Source organism: Odontesthes bonariensis, chromosome 1 (genome assembly GCF_027942865.1).
Source record: "Odontesthes bonariensis isolate fOdoBon6 chromosome 1, fOdoBon6.hap1, whole genome shotgun sequence".
NCBI lineage: Eukaryota > Metazoa > Chordata > Actinopteri > Atheriniformes > Atherinopsidae > Odontesthes > Odontesthes bonariensis.
Window position 1 is genome coordinate 21,225,645 of NC_134506.1, and position 17,601 is coordinate 21,243,245.

Here is a 17,601-nt window from a genome sequence, read left to right on the forward strand (position 1 = left end):
TGGTCTGCTTTTCCACCCTCTTGTTGGAGACTAGAGTGTTGTTTGTGTGATGATGTTGTACAGGTTTATGTTTACATTGCACGCTCAGCTTCACTATGACTACATAGTGTTGCTGTTCAGTTAATTGTGATATCTGAATAGGATGTGTAAGGAGAAACTCAGTGCCCTCCCAGGGGAGAGAGATCTGTATTGGATCGAGAACAGCTTCAGGAGGCCCTTCCCTACAGAGATGTTTAATGTTTAATGTTTATGCATTTGGCAGATGCTTTTATCCAAAGCGACTTACATTCATATCCCATGTAGGCAGGTAGGGACCCCTAAGGACCCCTACTGGAGGTAGTACCTTTCACGCTTTGAACCCAGGTCACCCACATGGAAGGTGGCAATCTTACCACTACGCTGTCCAGTCCCGACGTTGATCAGCCTCTGTCCTTTATTGGCCACAAACCTTTAATTCTCTTCCCTTTAATAGATCAGTCGTTAACTCTTCTTGTCTACACCCACCGCCTAAAAGGATTTAAAAATGTCAGATTCAGTGTGCTTTCATTTCCATCATAGCAAGAGAAGCAGGAGGACAGAGCTCAGTGCGTTTCCCTCCTCACTACACTACTTGATGTGAAATATGGCTCGGCTCATCCACATGCCACAACAAATCTCCCAGGGAACTGTTCCAATGACACTGGTGGTAAACAGTATGAAAGCTTCACATAAAACAACAGCGTCCCCTTGATACGACAGACCCATCCTGTAAAAATGCTGGCCGCTGTCCAAGCTATGAGTGTTCACTGACTGTGGGTCGTAGGTGTCTCTCTCTTAGTTTTCCCTTGTTTAAGTTTAGCGTGGCACACAAGTCGTGATGAAATAAAAAAACAACAACATTGCTGCTAGTGTTTTCGGGTCATATTGTTTCTTGATGTCACACGTCTTTTACTTTCTGTCATGGACCAAATATTATAGTTGTTATAGTGTGAGCTTTGAAGCCGTGTACCTTCAGAAGTCACAGTGTGGGCCTATGGGAGGGAACATGAATGGATATTGGATAGGTTTGATCATTAGTCCAAGTCATGCTGCTACAGTTTAAAAAAGCGGTCAAACAATGAAATGTGCTGCAAGGCCTTGAATAAGTATTTGAAGTGAGTGTGAGCTTAATTGACCACTGGTGCTGGCAAACTACAACTGTTGTTATAGTACATAATCACTCTCAGAGATCCCTCATTGGCAAACAAGTGACTTCACTGTAATGCAGTGGTCTACATACTGGAGTCTCCAGATTTTAAGCGAGCACAGCAGTATCTTTACAGGAGGTCTGTAGGATGTCTGGATGGAAAATCTGTTGTAATTCCCACTAAGTGCATAGAACAAATATAAAAGATCCAACAGTGTAGAAAAAGACTGAGTGATTCCACTGCACCTGCAAAAATGTCTCCTACCTACATTAGGCGATTTTTTTTCCAATATCAATTTGCTTATATCTCATATTCAATGCAAATTACAACTCCAACAATTCCATTTGTGACATGTACATGTACACTGTCCGTGAGATTTATTTGAGCATGCAGTGACGTGAAGCTCAGGGAGTTTGTCAGTTGTTATTAAAGGAACTGTAACAATTAGACTGCCTTACTGTGTCATTGGGTTGTGTCGTAGGATCTGATGCAAGTTTTTGAAAACGCATGATGTAACATCTTGTAAAGACACAATAATTAGATTATTTCAGTACAAGCTCTTGGTGGCGGGACTTTGTGTGGATGAAAGTCAGCTTGGAGAATTTTACAGACGTTATTTTTATTTTTTTTTCTTGTCTTGTAACTGTGGTACATATGCTGTTTACACTAATACATGTTGGTAAAATTATCCTGAACTATTGGTAGCAAGTCGTGCTTGGGTTAGGGTTAGGGTCACATTTTCTCTCTTCGGGTGGTTGATTAGAAAAATATTAGTCACGCTATATTGACCACAGCAACATGGACGTAAAATGCTGAAGAGTTTCAGACACATAGGTATGAAAGATCAAATCTGTTTGAGAAACTCCACAAGGAGGAGACTTTATGATAACTCTACAATGATGCTAACTTTGATGCCTTATTTAGCAGCATCAGTACAATATTTTTAGTATAGTATGTTTATTTCTGAGTATACTTTGAAAGCTAAATTGAACTAAGTTTGAATGAGTCATAAGCACCTTATACCCCTACATTGAAACACAGCAGACCTCTGTGGACTTGTGTTGCGATACCACCCAACAGTGCAGTGTGTGGACATCAGCAATATCGGCAATGTGAGCAGGGCATGGATTTGTTTTGATGTGGTGAATTTTTAGAGGAACAAATACCCGAGAGAATTTATATCAGGTGGATGGAGCAGATATAGAAATACAAAATGAACACGAGTCAGCTTTTGTATTCTAGGTGGAGGTGAGCCGCTTTCAATGTCAGCCGTTTGCCCTCCCAAGATGACCAAGGAGTAGCTCCACGACAGAGCAAGGAGCATCACAAAAGTTAACCTGTTGATTTTTTTTTTTGATTTTTTTGTTTTTATGATTCTTCATTGTTGAATTTGCCTCTACTGTCTACAGCAGATGAATTGTAAACATTAAGGCTGGCTGAGGTCCAACTAAGCACACCAAAAATATCTCAAATAACATAACATGTAATACAAAGAGTTATTTCACACCTACTTTTCACTGAAAACACAATGGCCCGGGCTATGATTCATTCCATGCTTATTTTTTCGGATCCCAAAATGCTGATGAAGTGTGAAAATATTCCTTGTCATTTGTCATTTGTGTGTATAAGATGTGTGCCCTGGGTTGAGTGTTTAGACCAAGTATTACTGGAGTGTTGTTTCCACTGTTAACAAATCCACTGCAAAACTATTGGCTGTGACAGGTCTCGTGTTGGTGTCAGGAAATAGTCATATCCTTTATATCCGAAAGCTCAGCACATGTCTGTGCTATCTTTCACAGCTTGTCACTGCAGTGATTGAGGAGGAATATCATTATTCTGGGCTTCTCATCCTGCCTGTGTTACTGATCCTCCTCTCCATTTTCCTCTCAACTTCAGGATAGAATCCCGTATGTCCAAGTCAGCGGCCCATCAGAGATCTCCCGGCATGGTCACAGAGTCCTCCAAGGCTGTGACCTCAGCAGCAGTGGATGTCACCTCAGGGTCAAAGGTGAGTCCAACTGTAAGAGGAAGGGGTTTTACTTTAATGCGTCCTTTGTTTTAATGCTGAATTGAAAGAAAATCTTAAGATGGGTGCTTGAAACTTCTCTTATTTCATGAAGAATTTTTTCCTCTTAGGTTGTCTTTTTCACTCATGACTGATTTAGATATTTTTATTTAGTGAATTGCTTGAGGAGCCATCTTGATGAATTGATTCCATCAGCTCTATCTCATTGATCTTTCGATGACAATAGATAACTTTTTTTTCTGTTTTTAAGCTTTTTAAGTTGACACTGATATATACACATCCAGTGGGGGTGGATGATCGGTGTCTCCACAGCGACCTTGGACATTTTCACAGTAAACATGTTTTGCCACGGAAACGAGGAGATACCAAAGAAACACAGGATAGAACCCCACAGAATAGTGACATAGTTGGCTGACACCCAATGTTTGATATTACTTTTGTAGCAGCTGTGGGAACAGATCCCACCTATCTTAATCCTGATAACCAACTGCCGAACAATCTTTCAACTTCGAGAATTGCCGATGAGGCTTTATGTATTACCTGGAAAATGTGAGATAAGTGCAGCGATTTATTGAAACATGAGCTAATAGCACTTCATCCCTTGAGTTTGTTGTCTTTTTCATGCTGGAATTGTTAATAGATCTATGTTAAGTTGCCTTTTCCTGAACTCTCTGGGAAATTACCAACAGTTTACCAGTGTATGTATTATTTTCATATTAAAACTTTTCATATTAATTGTATCCCATTAATAATCTGTATGAATGCATTTTTTCGCTCCTCTGCACATTTTTGTCTTTTTTTTCCTTTTTTTTTTAATGATTATTTTGGGGCGTATAGCCTTTAATGGACGGGATAGTAGAGAGAGGCAGGGAAGGGGTGAGAAAGACTGGGGTAATGACACGCAGGAAACATCAACACGGTCAGGACTCAAACCGGCGATCAGTGCAGTCAGCGTTGCCAACATGGTACATGCTCGAACCACTCAACCACCAATCACCCCCACATTTTTCTCTTTTAACCATCTGGTCAGCCACACAACTCCTTAGAGTTCTGTAGAAGAGCACCTGAGAAAATGACTGGCCTCGTCTAAAAATATGCCAGAATATAAGTGGATCCATGTGTCTGCAAGAATAGCCAGCTGGTATTTCCTTTTCTCTTTATGCGTGTCAAAAAAAGGAAGTTCCAGGAAATCACTTAAAGCAGCAAAAGTTTGCTGTTGTGGTCTTTGCACTGTGGAGTGCGGTGCCTCTATCGGTCGCTGTAATCTTGTATAAGCAAAGCAAATTGGCCTGCAGTTCCCTCATCAAAGCCAGCACACAATTAACTGTTTGTGGTGTTATTTGCTTCCCGCAGGGCTCCAGAGGAACGGGGAAAGTACACAGTTTTGGCAAGAGGGATCATGCTATTAAAAGAAACCCCAACATCCCGGTAGTGGTGAGAGGCTGGCTCTACAAGCAGGTGAGCTCGGTTTCCTTTGCTTCTGTTGTCCCTGTGAGCCCAAAACACAGCCCTGTCACATAGGAAATGCTTTGAAGAGTGAACACATTTTTAGTAACATAATCACAGATTAGCTTTTTAGTTGTATATATCATTTCATGTAGAATTTGATGCACGGAGGGGTTAGATAGCCTGTATGAGGCACTTTTCAACACACAATCCTGGGAAGCATAAAATAAACAAACTTAGATCTGCAGAGCTGGGTGTAATTGTACAGACTGCAGCTTTGTGCCAAGTGCTACAAGAAGAGAAAGAAGAAATTCAATTCTTGCTCTAATAATATGCACAGGCTGCAGCCTTCTCCCCCTCACTCGAGTTAACAAGCACGCTATTCCCACACTACTCTTTTTAATTAACATATGAACTGAAATGTGCTCCGGCAAAGAGAAGTTCTAAATACACTGTGTTGTTATTCCCCCTTTACCTCCAGGACAGCTCTGGAATGCGACTGTGGAAACGGAAGTGGTTTGTTTTGTCGGATTACTGCTTGTTTTACTACAAAGGTGAGTCTATTAAAAGTGCACTCGGTCAGAGTTTAGCAGACAGTTGTGAAATCATATGTACGGACCTTTAGTGATCTCCTCTGCTGTCACTTTGATTAATGTTAGACTGTGTGTAGATTTGAGACATCTCATACTCTCCCTCTTTCAGTTCCACCAACTTCTCCTACCCTATTAACTTGAGTTCTTTATTATGGGATTTAATCTCTGCTTGTGTTGCTATAGCACCTACCTCATCCCCCTCATTAATCATCCTGAATAATAGATAAAGCACATGCCACATCGGGCACCAAGCTGCCGCATGGCCTCGTAGTGACAAGAGTCACCCATGAATTATGCCTCACTCATTTTCCTGCTGTTCGTAAATCTGCCCTCGCTTGTGAGAACAATGTGAAAGGATCTTGGCAGAGTAAGATACTGTTTTGAATGTCTGCAACAATAATCTGTGTGTGTTCTTGCTTCACAGACAGTCGAGAGGAAACGGTGCTGGGTAGCATCCCTCTGCCCAGTTATGTCATTGCACCGGTTGAGCCCGATGACCACATAAACCGAAAATACGCTTTCAAGGTAACACGGAGGTGACATTGATCCGATCTATTCGTGGACATCATCATGTACACATGTAGCTTCCACATTTTTTTGTTTTCATCGTTTGTTATTGCTACATCACGTAACACTTGTCACATACTGATCTCCCTGTGGACGACTGCTTGTTTACGTCCTGTTGCCTAGATCTCATTTACATGTCTCATATATGTTTTTTGTTCTGTATCTAGAAGATAGATTATGATCTACCGCGACAGTGGGATAAAAAGCATCCACAACTAAGCACCAAATAAAACGTGTTTGTAGCACAGAGCGTCAAAACCAGGTCATGATTTTTTTTTTTGGCTCACTGTTAGGTCAGCCTTTTTCAGATTATAATTGCAGTGTTTATACTCCAACTTTTAAGGCTTCTTTTATACAGTAAGACGAGATAAAAAAAAAAACTAAAAAAAACAAATACAGTGATTCATTTTCTGTTTTTCATGAATCAGTGAAATATGGCTTTATTTCAATGGAGGAATATAATTTTTCATTATTGATGGATAAGAGGATTTGTTTAGCACTGACAAAAATATTTTCAAACCATACTAAGACTAATTTTTATTTAGTTAAGCTGTCCAGAGTCTGATACAACTTTTGATCCTCTGGCCTTTTCACACAAAACCGATGGCATGTGCCACAGTGGATTGTTAAAGTAGATGATCCAATCAAACTAGCACTGCAGTCTGACTGCAGACATGGTCTGCATTATTCTCCTATTGTGGACAGGAGGGAGAGCAAAAATCTTTACTGTGTTTAGGTTTTACGCTAGTGTTTAGGGGAGGGTACAGCAGTGCAGCCTTCAATAAACTGCAACAGCTTTGCTCTTTCACTGAATTTTGTATGGCGGTGTGCTGTAATGTCACAGCTGGCCAGCATAATGGTATCGCTTTTACGTAAAAGTATGTGTCGTTACTTTCACTTGTATGCATCAAAGAATTTTACCAAAAGAGAGCAAAGAGATTTATGTCCCTTGAGTGAGAACATTATCCAACTCCTCCTTTGTGGAAACAAAGAAGAATAGTGCCTGAATGTTTGATGCACCACTGCAGCTTTAGGGCGTTCTGTTGCAATGCTTTCAGCTCCTTTGTACTTGGGGATTTTATTCTTGGATGATGTGTGTTAATGTGTCGGCGTGCACACACATGGCAGTGTGTATGGCGGTAGATGAACATGTGTGCTCGTGTGCAACATATCTTCTGCATTTTAAAGATCGTATCGCATACAATGGAATTTGTGCAATTTGGAAAGTTAATCATTCACTGAGCCTGCTCACCATCTCCTCCCCCTGCTTGTCGGGGAGTGTACGCAAAGTAAGGTGAGATAATGAGCCTGGGCTCTGCTGTACATCACTGTATTTAAAGGTTTCCCCAGCCTCCCCGAGCTCTCTTTGAGTCATTATGCATGAAAGAGCAAGAGATGTGAGGCGCCGTAGAACATTTCAGTTACTGCTAAGAAAGCATGACAACATCTCAGTAGTTGGGATGTTCCAGGCTGTTAGAGGTCCTGACATGTCCTGTGAATTGCAGACAAAGATAAACTGAGCTGAAAATAACGGACTGCTGAAAGTGACCACTGCAAATGCTTTGTGGATCCCACACAGATGTGTCGGATTGTAAACTTGCAAAATGCCTATGATGCTGCCTCCCGTTACCCATTCAACAAAACCACAGCAGGAGCCAATTCTGTTCTTTCTACTTGAGTCAGTACTGATCAGCTGTAACTTCCTGTTGTTTTCTGTTCCCTTATTTTTGCTCATCACACTGTGTTTCTCTCATTCCCTGTTGGTCAATTGCCTTCCATTGTGACCTGGTGTGTTTGCGCGGGCGGAGTGAGTACTGTTCTCTGCGGGTGGCCGTCCTGAGTCACAAGGCTTCCTGTCTTGCATGAATAGGTATTTGATTTCACTTTAGCCCCATCGGCAGAGCACCATCCTCACCTCATTTTGGTTCATATTTCGCTATTTGCTGTGGAGAGCATATTTCCAAATGTGCATCTAAGTCTTAACAAGAACGGGCATGACCACAGCGAGTCATCTAAGGACAATGCCAGAGCTCGTGTTTTTTTTAAATGATCTCAGTTCATGGTTTGCCTGAGATTTTTTTTTTTTTGGGCGGGGGGGGGGGTTTAAAGTGCTTTTGTTTGCAAATGTGCTGCTTTGGACAGCAGCACATTTGTTTATTGTTTTGACAGTATATGTGCAATTGGAACACTGATAATTACATATACAGTGCAGGAGTCATAACTCTCCCTCCCACAATTATTGGGGATGGGAGGTCCAGGACAAAGCTACAGTACCTTCTGTTTATACTGTACGACTGTGCAAGAGTCAAAGCGAGAGTCAGTGCTTGATTCATTTCAAATCCATTCTGTGTTGGACCCCACAGAGTATGAAAGTGAAATGTGGAACGTCCTGATATTTAAAAAGTGATCAATTTTCCATTTCTATAAATTTTTATCATTTGGTAGAGCATGGCGATAATATCCAGCACTTATGGTATTAAGCTCAGTGGCTCTGGTATTTGTCTTTTCAAGCTGCTTGTCATTTATCACTGCTCATCATCGTGGGGTATGTGTGTGTGTGTGTGTGTGTGTGTGTGGCTGGGGGGGGGGGGCAGGCAGGGTCTCATCTTTTCCACAATCCTCTTTAATTTCATCACATTTCATTGTATGTGTGTTTCCATCAGCAATTTGTTCCCTTCTTAAATGCATTTATATAATGTTTTACAATGTGATGTCATATTAATATGCAACCCTAATTCAAATAAAGTTCGGAACCTATGTAAACTGTAAATAAAAACAAAAATGCAATGATTTGCAAATTTCGTAAACCAATTTTTTTTGCTCACAATAGAACATAGAAAACATATTGAATTTTGAAAGTGTGACGTCTTAGTGTTAAATAAAAAATCTCATCTTGAATTTGATGGCAGCAACACATCACAAAAAAAGTTTGAACAGGGCCATGTTTACCAATGTGTGACATCCACTCTTCTTTTTATAACAGTTTGTAAACATCTGGGAACTGCTGAGACCAGTTCCTGGACCTTTGGGAGAGGAATATTGTCCAATGCTTGTATGATTGAGCATTCCAACTGTCTTTGTCATATGTTGGATTTCATCATGGGTCGATTCTTTTCAGTTTGTGAAAGGCCTGAACTACAGCCGCTCCAGCACCCAAAATCTTCTGTCACAAAGCCATGCTGTTTTTTTAGATGCAGTATGTGGTTTCGACACCATCTGGATGGGAACATATGTTGCTCTAAAACTTGTATATACCTTTTAGCATTGATTGGGCCTATCCAGATGTGCAAGTTGTCAGTTCCATAGGAACTAAAATGCACCCAAACTACCATATCAGAGATATAGGTTTTTTGAACTGATGGTCCTTCTGCTCTTTAGTTTGGAAAATGCAGCTTCCATGAATTTCAAAAAGAATTTCATTAAGTTTGGCCACAGACCGTTGTAAATTAGCTGTGGCCCAGAGTAGACGGGGGCGTTTCTGTATCATGTTGTCATACAGATCATGGGTATCCAATATTGATTTTTATCCATGTCCCTTTATCTTTACAATCTCTAAATCTTTTGATGATATTGTAGATTATTTGTATTTGAATATTTATATTTGAACATTCTGAAATTGCTACACAATTTGTAGATGTACAGTTGTTTTTTGCATACTGTTGCACCTCTGCCCATCTTTTCCAGACTCTAAGGTGTTCTTTCTAAACCCAATTGTGTTCCTGATCTCTGGCCAGTTACCATATTTAGTTGCAACACGTTCCTCTCGCAGTTTCTTTTTAGCTCCACTTTCTTTTCTTGTCTTTTGCTGCCCCTGTCCCAAATTTTTGGGAAGCATTTCTTCCATCAAATTGAAGATGGGACAAAATTTTTCATTCAATAGTAAAATATCTCGGGGCGGTCGGTGGCGTAGTGGGTTAAGCGGCCGCCCCATGTACAGAGGCTGCGGTCCTCGCTGCAGTTGGCCTAGGTTCGAGTCCCGCTCTGCGCGGCGCTTTGCTGCATGTCTTCCCCATCTCTCTGCTTCCTGTCTCTCTCCAAATGTCCTATCATTAAAGGCATAAAAAGCTCCCAAAGAAAATAGTAAAATGTCTCAATTTTAACATTCAATATGTTTTCTGAGTTTTATTGGGAATAAAATATTGGTTCATTCGATTTACAAATTATTGTATACCGTTTTTATTCACATTTTATACAGCGTCACAACTTATTTTGGACTTGGGGTTTTATAACTTTCAGTGTGATGATAGGTTTTGAGATGGGCCCTATTTTCTCTCCACGTATGAAATCAATAGCAGACCAATTTGCCCAATTTGCAGTCAGTTGATCGGTGATGATTTAGGTTTTTCTTCTCAAGAACTTGTGATAGCAAAGTGCTCAGTAGCAACCATGACATGCATTGATCAGTTTGTGAACACACCAATATAAGGTAAAAGCTGTGCAGTATTTCCCATCTTAATATAGTTTGAATTGTATGAAAAGTAAATCTTTCATTATATTTATTATATTTTAGGTAGAGTCCTGTATTCTATAGAAACGATGAGTCAGGATTGTCCCTTTATGATTACATAAAATGCTTCTTTTTTTTTTTTTCGGCATGTTGCATTGGACTCAGTAGAGATCCTTCTCTTTTCACAGTACTGCAGTTCAGGTTATATATTATGTGAAATGATGAACAAAACTCAAAAACTAAGTTTCCACTCCTTTAACTTATACAGAAAGGGTCATAAAAACATATTTCATACAGACTGAAAATTAGAAGATAATTCAATTCTGTGAAGAAACAAGAAAAGTCATATTTGATGGGGCAACAAGAGGAGATCAGATTATCAGAGGCTATGCAACTTCCAAAAGCTGCTGAATGTTCGTTTATCGTGCTAATAGGAGAGAGTTTAGACGACTTGTTAGTCACAAAGGTAAGCTAATGTTTAACATGTGAGGTAATGTGTGTGTGTCTTGACTAAAGTTTTGAAAGGAGACCATAACTGCACTGTCTTTGCCTCTGTGTGGTTGTTTGCTTTAATGTTCGTATGCTAAAAAGATTGTAACTCCTTTATTGAAAATCAGAGCCAAGATATAACCTATGATTTACTTATTTTTTGTTTTTTCTTAGAAAAGGCAAACTCTTATGTTGTTTCTGCTGCAGAACTGTGCTTCCTCCTTTTTCTTTTTTTTTTTTCAGCAAAATGTTGCTGCAAACTACAGACGTGACACCTGTCAGCTGTCTGTTTCTAACAAGAAAGTTTTTTCACTCATCGTCTTCCCTTGCAGTTTCAGTAAGAACCTGTCATATCTGTCCTCCCTCTCTACCTCTCGGTCTCCCCCTCTTCGACAGGCGAGCCACACTGGAATGCGCTCCTACATTTACAATAAGAACTCTGTGATTGGCTCACAGGCGGAACACTGCGGGATGCGGACATATTTCTTCAGTGCGGACACACAGGAGGACATGAATGGCTGGATCCGGGCCATGAACCAGGCTGCACTGATGCAGCAGAGTCACACCATAAAGAGGTTGGTCTCATTCTGAAAAGAAGATTTCCCTTCTCCCATTGATTGGAGTTTTAATGTCACAAACATGTTTTCGCAAAGCGCAGCAGTCTCTCTGTACTGATTATGTTTAGACATTATATCAGAATGGGAACAAAAAGTATTTCATCATAAAGAGAAAATGTTAAATGATAACAAAAAAAATTAAAAAATTTGCACCAACTACAACTTTTCAATCATTTGTTCTGCCATTACATTAGCATTTTCTGGTGTTTTTTTTTAGGTTTTAGTTTTAGTCAACTCCATGGATGTTATTGCTTGTGTTTCCTCCCCTAAAGTGCCTTCATTGACATGAGAATTCCCACAAAGCCGGTCCAGCCCTGTATGCTGGATTTGGGACACTAACACTGCAGTGTGTGTGTCTGCATGTATGCACTGCATCTTGGTTTGCTACACTGTGAATTTGGTTGGGAATCCAGTTGGGAATTGAGATTATGGCAGTAGTCGCAGGGTGGAAGCAAATTTTTGCGCAGATTTTTAAGTTTGAGTATTCATGATCGATGCAGAAACACATCAGTGTTTTACTCCAGGAATACTGCGTCTGTGGTGAATGCATTGCTGCACTGAATGGTTTGGTTTTTCTATGCAATAATGCCACCTAGAGAAAAATGTCAGTTAGTACTCAGTAGTACCAGATTTTTACAAATCTCCCACATAACACCCTTTTTGTTCCATCCATCCATCCATCCATCTATTATGCTTATTATCCAATTCAGAGTTTTTAATTAAGTGAATTGCTTTATGAAAAGGCTCTGTGTGAAGGGATCAGAAAAAAGACACCCATCATCAGTATTTCTCCCCTTGCTCTATGTCATGAGCTATTCTCATCATCTTTCCTCTTTCATGAAAAATGTAAAAAGGTGTGGGTGGAAATTTAATGAGTAACTCCCTACAGTCTGACCATATGTGCAAGTGTCTCTGCAAATGGATTGAGAAATTACCTTTGGGTTAACTTGGGGTTAATTGGAGTGTCCATTGTGTTCTCTATCCACTGTCTAATCCTTGTTTCAAGAATAGTGCTGCACTTCATTACAATGAACTGGATAAAGTAAAGGTGGATTGTATGATGGATACATAACAGTTGGTGTGGGTAATAGTTGAAAGATTAAAAATAACACACCTACTCCTTGTAATTAAAGTTTGGCTATATGAAGCCAGGTTCATCTTTTGTCTTCCTTTTTCACATTCATGCAGAGAGGTGGAGAAACCAGAGAAGGCTACACAGCAAGCAGTCCCACAGACCAACCATGTCCACGTCACCCAGAACTCATCTCAGTCACAAAGCCTTCGCATGACAGACAGGGAGGAACTTCAGGATAATGGTATCAGACTGGCTCATGGGAACGAGGGGAGGTATGGATTGGAGACCATGGGGAAACCCAGCCAGTCAGCCCCACAGGAAAGAGTAGAAAGACTGTCTCCAGATTCTGTCAATGATGCTGCTCACAAGAATGGACAGCAAACTGTCATCCAAGTGGCTCTACCACCCGAGCAAAATGGAAACGTCGTCTATCAGCGGGGCTTTGTTTCACGGACTGACACTGAGAAACATGTGCAGAGGAAGAATACGCTGGCTCAGGTGGAGCAGTGGGTCAAAGTTCATAAAGGGGATGCACCGAAGAGGTCAGTCAGTTTGATTCAGTTCATTTTAGTTCAGTTTTATTGATATAGCACAAAATCACAACAAATGTCATCTCAAAGGCCCTTCAAAGTTACAGTCCAATTCAAGCCAATTACAATCCAGTTCCAATTGTAATACAGTCATAATCCATCCATCCATCCATCCATTATCTATACCGCTGAATCCGTCGATCGGGTCGCGGGCGGGCTGGAGCCTATCCCAGCAGTCAATGGGCGAGAGGCGGGGTACACCCTGGACAGGCCGCCAGTCCATCGCAGGGCCACATAGAGACAAACGAGACAAACAACCATGCACGCTCACACTCACTCCTAAGGACAATTTAGAGATGCCAATCACAGTCATAATCCAATCAAATCAAATTTATCGAATTCCAAATTAGGCCAATTCATACAAAGCCAATAAAAAACAAGTTGCCTAGCTACTGAAACAAACAGATTGCATCAAAGTTTGATTCACCCAGAAATTCTCTGTTTCCACAGCATTAATGATCATGAAACCTTGTGTAAATGCCTCCCTCTAGTGGATAACATGAAAACTGCATTGTGAATCTATAAAAGATTTCTTTCTTTTCTATCACAGTGCTCCCTCTGCTGAATATAACCTCCCTCGGCAGACTCCTCCTTTAAAGCCCAAATCCAGTACCGCAGATGGCACCTGTCCCTCATTGCCAAAGTCTCCTCGTCTTCCGTCTGGCAGCAGTTCTCCTCCGGCAACATGCAACCTGCCCAGTGACTATAAATATGCCCATGACCGGCTCAGCCACTTCCGTATGTCCACCGATGAGCGAATGGCCACCAAGGAGGGAATGGTGTGGCAGCTTTACGAGTGGCAGCAGCGGCAGCAGTTTCGTCATGGCAGCCCCACCGCTCCCATTTACACTGGCCCTAACTTCACAGACTCTTCGTCTTTCAGAGTAACTGTGGAGATGCCACGCTCCATCTCTGTCCCCCCTTCACCGTGTGAAGTTCCACCGTCAGTCCCCTCCTCCTTCAAACCCCTGTCCCCGCGAAGGCCACACACCCCTTCAGACAGACGCACAGTCAGGCCCCTGGATGAAGTGGTAGCTGGAGACAGCACAAGGTCGAGCTCTCCTGGCCATATTTGTGCCCATCTTTCTCAGGTAGGACACCGGCATAAACAGGACAGGTGTCTCTGACATTTTTAAACCGTGTGCTCAGTTATTTAGCAAATGCATTTATCAGTACACATTTTTTTAATTTTTTTTTTCCCTTACTCACTTTATCAATGCAGTCACCCTACTTTTACAAACTACGGTGGAGTCTCTCAGTTTCATGATCTTTTCATATAGAACTCTCACTGTAGCAGCAACCACAGCCTAAGTGTTGTTTGAGAACGTGCATCGCCTATTGTCACTATAAATCACAAAAAAGTGACTAACTTCTCAGCGGGATTTAAGTGAAATGAGGAAAGGATGTGGTCATCTTTGAGGCCTTTGCTGGTTAGAGAAGCAGTGAGTATTGACATGCATATGATGATGTGTTGTCCTACATCAAGATCATAGTATTCTTGAATGCTGAAGACTTCTTCCTGTACCAAAGCTTGAGGTAAATACCTTCAACAAACTGACAGCAAGTTTTGGAGTTGATATTCACTCCATTTAAACCGTCCAGAAAACCTTTGACAAATCTGTATTTGCGTATTGTTTGGACGAATTGTGATGCTTCAGCTTTCAGTCATATTCCGTGTTACTCATGTTTCAGCTTTTTCTTACTTCGACTATCTCTCACACGTTGTACATCTGCACACTCTAGGCACATTGCAGCTCTGGAATACAGTGACAATGGGGAATACCGGGTCTTTGGTGGCTTCAGGGGTATTTCTCAACTATTTGCATATGTTGAGCACCTTTTCTTCTCTATACATTTTTAGTGACTTTGTCTCTTTTTTGGTCCATTTGACCCATGATAGAGATGCCTACTAATGAGGACATTAGGTGCTTTGATCACTCCTTCTCTCATTACACAAGCAGATCATTTCTTTTAAAAAGAAAAAGATTGTATTAAATATTGATTTAAGTCAGAATTGTTTGAAAGTAGAAAATGAATAGAAATAATTGACAGTTGATGTATTCCTTTGTTTGACTAACAATCATGCCACCAGTGTTGTTTTTTTTAGGCAGAATAAGGAAGACTTGCTGTCTGAAATACATACATACATATATATATATATATATATAAAAGGTGGAAAGGGAGATACAGGCATATGTTACATCAGGTCTGAATGGCTTAAAAGAAAAATAAAGGATAATGCGTTTTTTAATGTCGTATTTTTTTCAGTACAGACAAATTCCACGATGAGACTAAAACCTGCTGAAATAAGCAGATTTATTGATATGACATTTATTCTTCTCAACATTCATTATAATGAGAGAAGTGCAGACACATACAGTAACTGTGTCCGGCTTCAAGTATGTTGGCACATTTTGACTTCTTGGCATTTGTTGAACAAGATTTTCCATATCATACATTTGGCTTTGGATTTTGGTTGGCCTGATGTGGTCACTGAATCTATTTTGATAATCAGCTAAACGTTTTAGTTCTGCTTGTCTCTGCTGTCGGTTGTACAAAAAGTATGTGTTGGGAGTTTTTGCCTCACAAAGTTGTTAGTTTGCATTTATTACCTAATTGTGGCTTCCCATGGACAAAATGATTCTCGGATCAATCCAGAAAACAACTAGCACATTAACTTACAGCTTAAGTAATTGCTAGCTGTGGTCTCAGCCGCCGTGATTTATTATTTCAGTAAGGACTGGATGTTGGGAACCGGGCCATCAAAGTGAGAAAAGAAGCTGCTGAGGGGGTGTTCTCAGAGTGCTATCACACCCATAGTTACCCAGCTTGGACACCTAGAGTGTAGACCTGTTCATGATAGCAAGTGGATAGATTGATGGAGGGCTGTCCCTTTGTACATTTGCTGATACTCAGTCATTGGGGCTTTAACACTGTAATACAGAGACACAGAAACCACCAGTAGTCTGTCATTGGCATGGGACTGAAGGAAAATTTGAGAAATCACATGAATTGAGCCAAATGACAAAGCTCTCATTCTCACGATAGCCTCGGATAGTGGCTGTGAGGTACCTAGTGATGTCAACATGTCACGAGTTTACAAGGGCACCATGGGAAGATTAGCATGAGGAGCCTGAGAAGGCTCCAGTTTTTCAGCACACCCACTTTGATGCTCATGTGAATCACTTGCAGATTCACACAGTCCACACCCAGACGCAGTCAACAGGTGGTGTGAGCGTGTGTGAGGGAAAAAAAACTTGCTGCTCTGCCGTTCCCGAGGCCGGCGTAGCACTCAGACAGCAGCACCACCACCGCTGGAGACGGGGCTAAGGGACGTTCTGTTATCCACACCCTGTGCTGTCTCACCACCACACCCTCCACATGTGAAAAGATCTCCCTCCAAACCAATACCACATTTGCCAACACACACAAGCCTCACAACCAACCCGATGGCCTTGCACAAGTAAACAAAGTGTCACAGATGTTGTTTCCGCCATCATTCACCCAAGTGTCATCTCAGTAATTACAACCAATGAATGGAGTGATGCACAATTATAGAAAGCCCTTTAAAGAAGGATGCATTTTTAACAAAGGCAGCCACAGTGCTTGTGCACAGAGGACGATGTTTATGGGAACTAATTTTAGTCTGAACCGAGTCTTGGTGCACCCAGCATCTACAAGGCTGTCGGTGCTCTCTGGCTGGAGCGCTCTTAAGTATCAGCGATCTGTATTCCTCTGTGGAATATCATTAAGAAGTATATTTTATTAGCGGCTAATCCAATTTGCCCAGGGCTTCTCAGCACCCTATAAACATCTCCACTGTATCTCAAACATCAGCAGCAGTCTTGTTCTTCTGATCTCACATTTAAATAAAAAACGTATTATACAGCAAAAAAAATGTGGCATGGGAATCTCAAAGGGAATGGCTTACAGTGCTTCTCTTGCTGGTAGCAAACAAATGTTATTTTAAGAAAGGAGGTTTGGTATAATTTATGTGTAGTTAATTAAATCTCTTGTTGTTTGTGTCCTTTTAAGGTTCTGTAGTGGGCCTGTTTTTTCGCTAAATCTGTGTGTTAAGCAAAAACGTCAAATTTTCCAAGCCCTGTAGCATCCAAAAGTCGGGGCACACCTTGTTTCGAATAAGAGGAGGAGTGATGAAAGGGAGAAAAAAAAAGGATGGATGAAAAAATAATTCTGCTGTGTAGTCAAATTTGTTTGCCGACTTGGAAGTAATGGCTCAACTTTGATTCAGTGTGATAGAGTGATCTTTCTCCCACTTTCCACACACTATTGAAGATTACTTTATGAATTAGACATTCTGTTTGATTTGAATGTGTAAGATCTGTAATAACAAGGAGATGAACTGCATGTCTCCACAGACTTCCCAAATAGAGAGAAGGTCCGTGCCAGCTATGGGCTACATCACACACACTGTCAGTGCTCCCAGCTTGCATGGCAAGACGGTAGGATCCTCCGTGTTTTCTACATACTGTAGCTATGTTGTTTAATATTGAAATACACCAGCAAATTATAATGGCATCATGTTCTTGTAGTATATGAAAGCCTGAGCAAATAAGGAATTGAT

General features: G+C 41.0%; 1 protein-coding gene across 12 annotated transcripts in view; it reads left to right on the forward strand.

Moving 5' to 3' along the window:
* The window catches only part of plekha7b (pleckstrin homology domain containing, family A member 7b), an 81,252-nt gene that overhangs the window by 38,105 nt on the left and 25,546 nt on the right, over nt 1-17,601 (forward strand). For 10 of the 12 annotated variants that reach the window (XM_075459958.1, XM_075459961.1, XM_075459954.1 and 7 more), the window contains 8 exons: nt 3,063-3,174; nt 4,546-4,650; nt 5,120-5,192; nt 5,656-5,756; nt 11,131-11,309; nt 12,540-12,968; nt 13,567-14,107; nt 17,396-17,479. In XM_075459958.1, the coding sequence (XP_075316073.1) occupies nt 3,063-3,174; nt 4,546-4,650; nt 5,120-5,192; nt 5,656-5,756; nt 11,131-11,309; nt 12,540-12,968; nt 13,567-14,107; nt 17,396-17,479 (1,624 nt within the window). The remainder of the gene's footprint in view (nt 1-3,062; nt 3,175-4,545; nt 4,651-5,119; nt 5,193-5,655; nt 5,757-11,130; nt 11,310-12,539; nt 12,969-13,566; nt 14,108-17,395; nt 17,480-17,601) is intronic. The other 2 variants (XM_075459955.1, XM_075459965.1) reach the window with 1 other exon arrangement.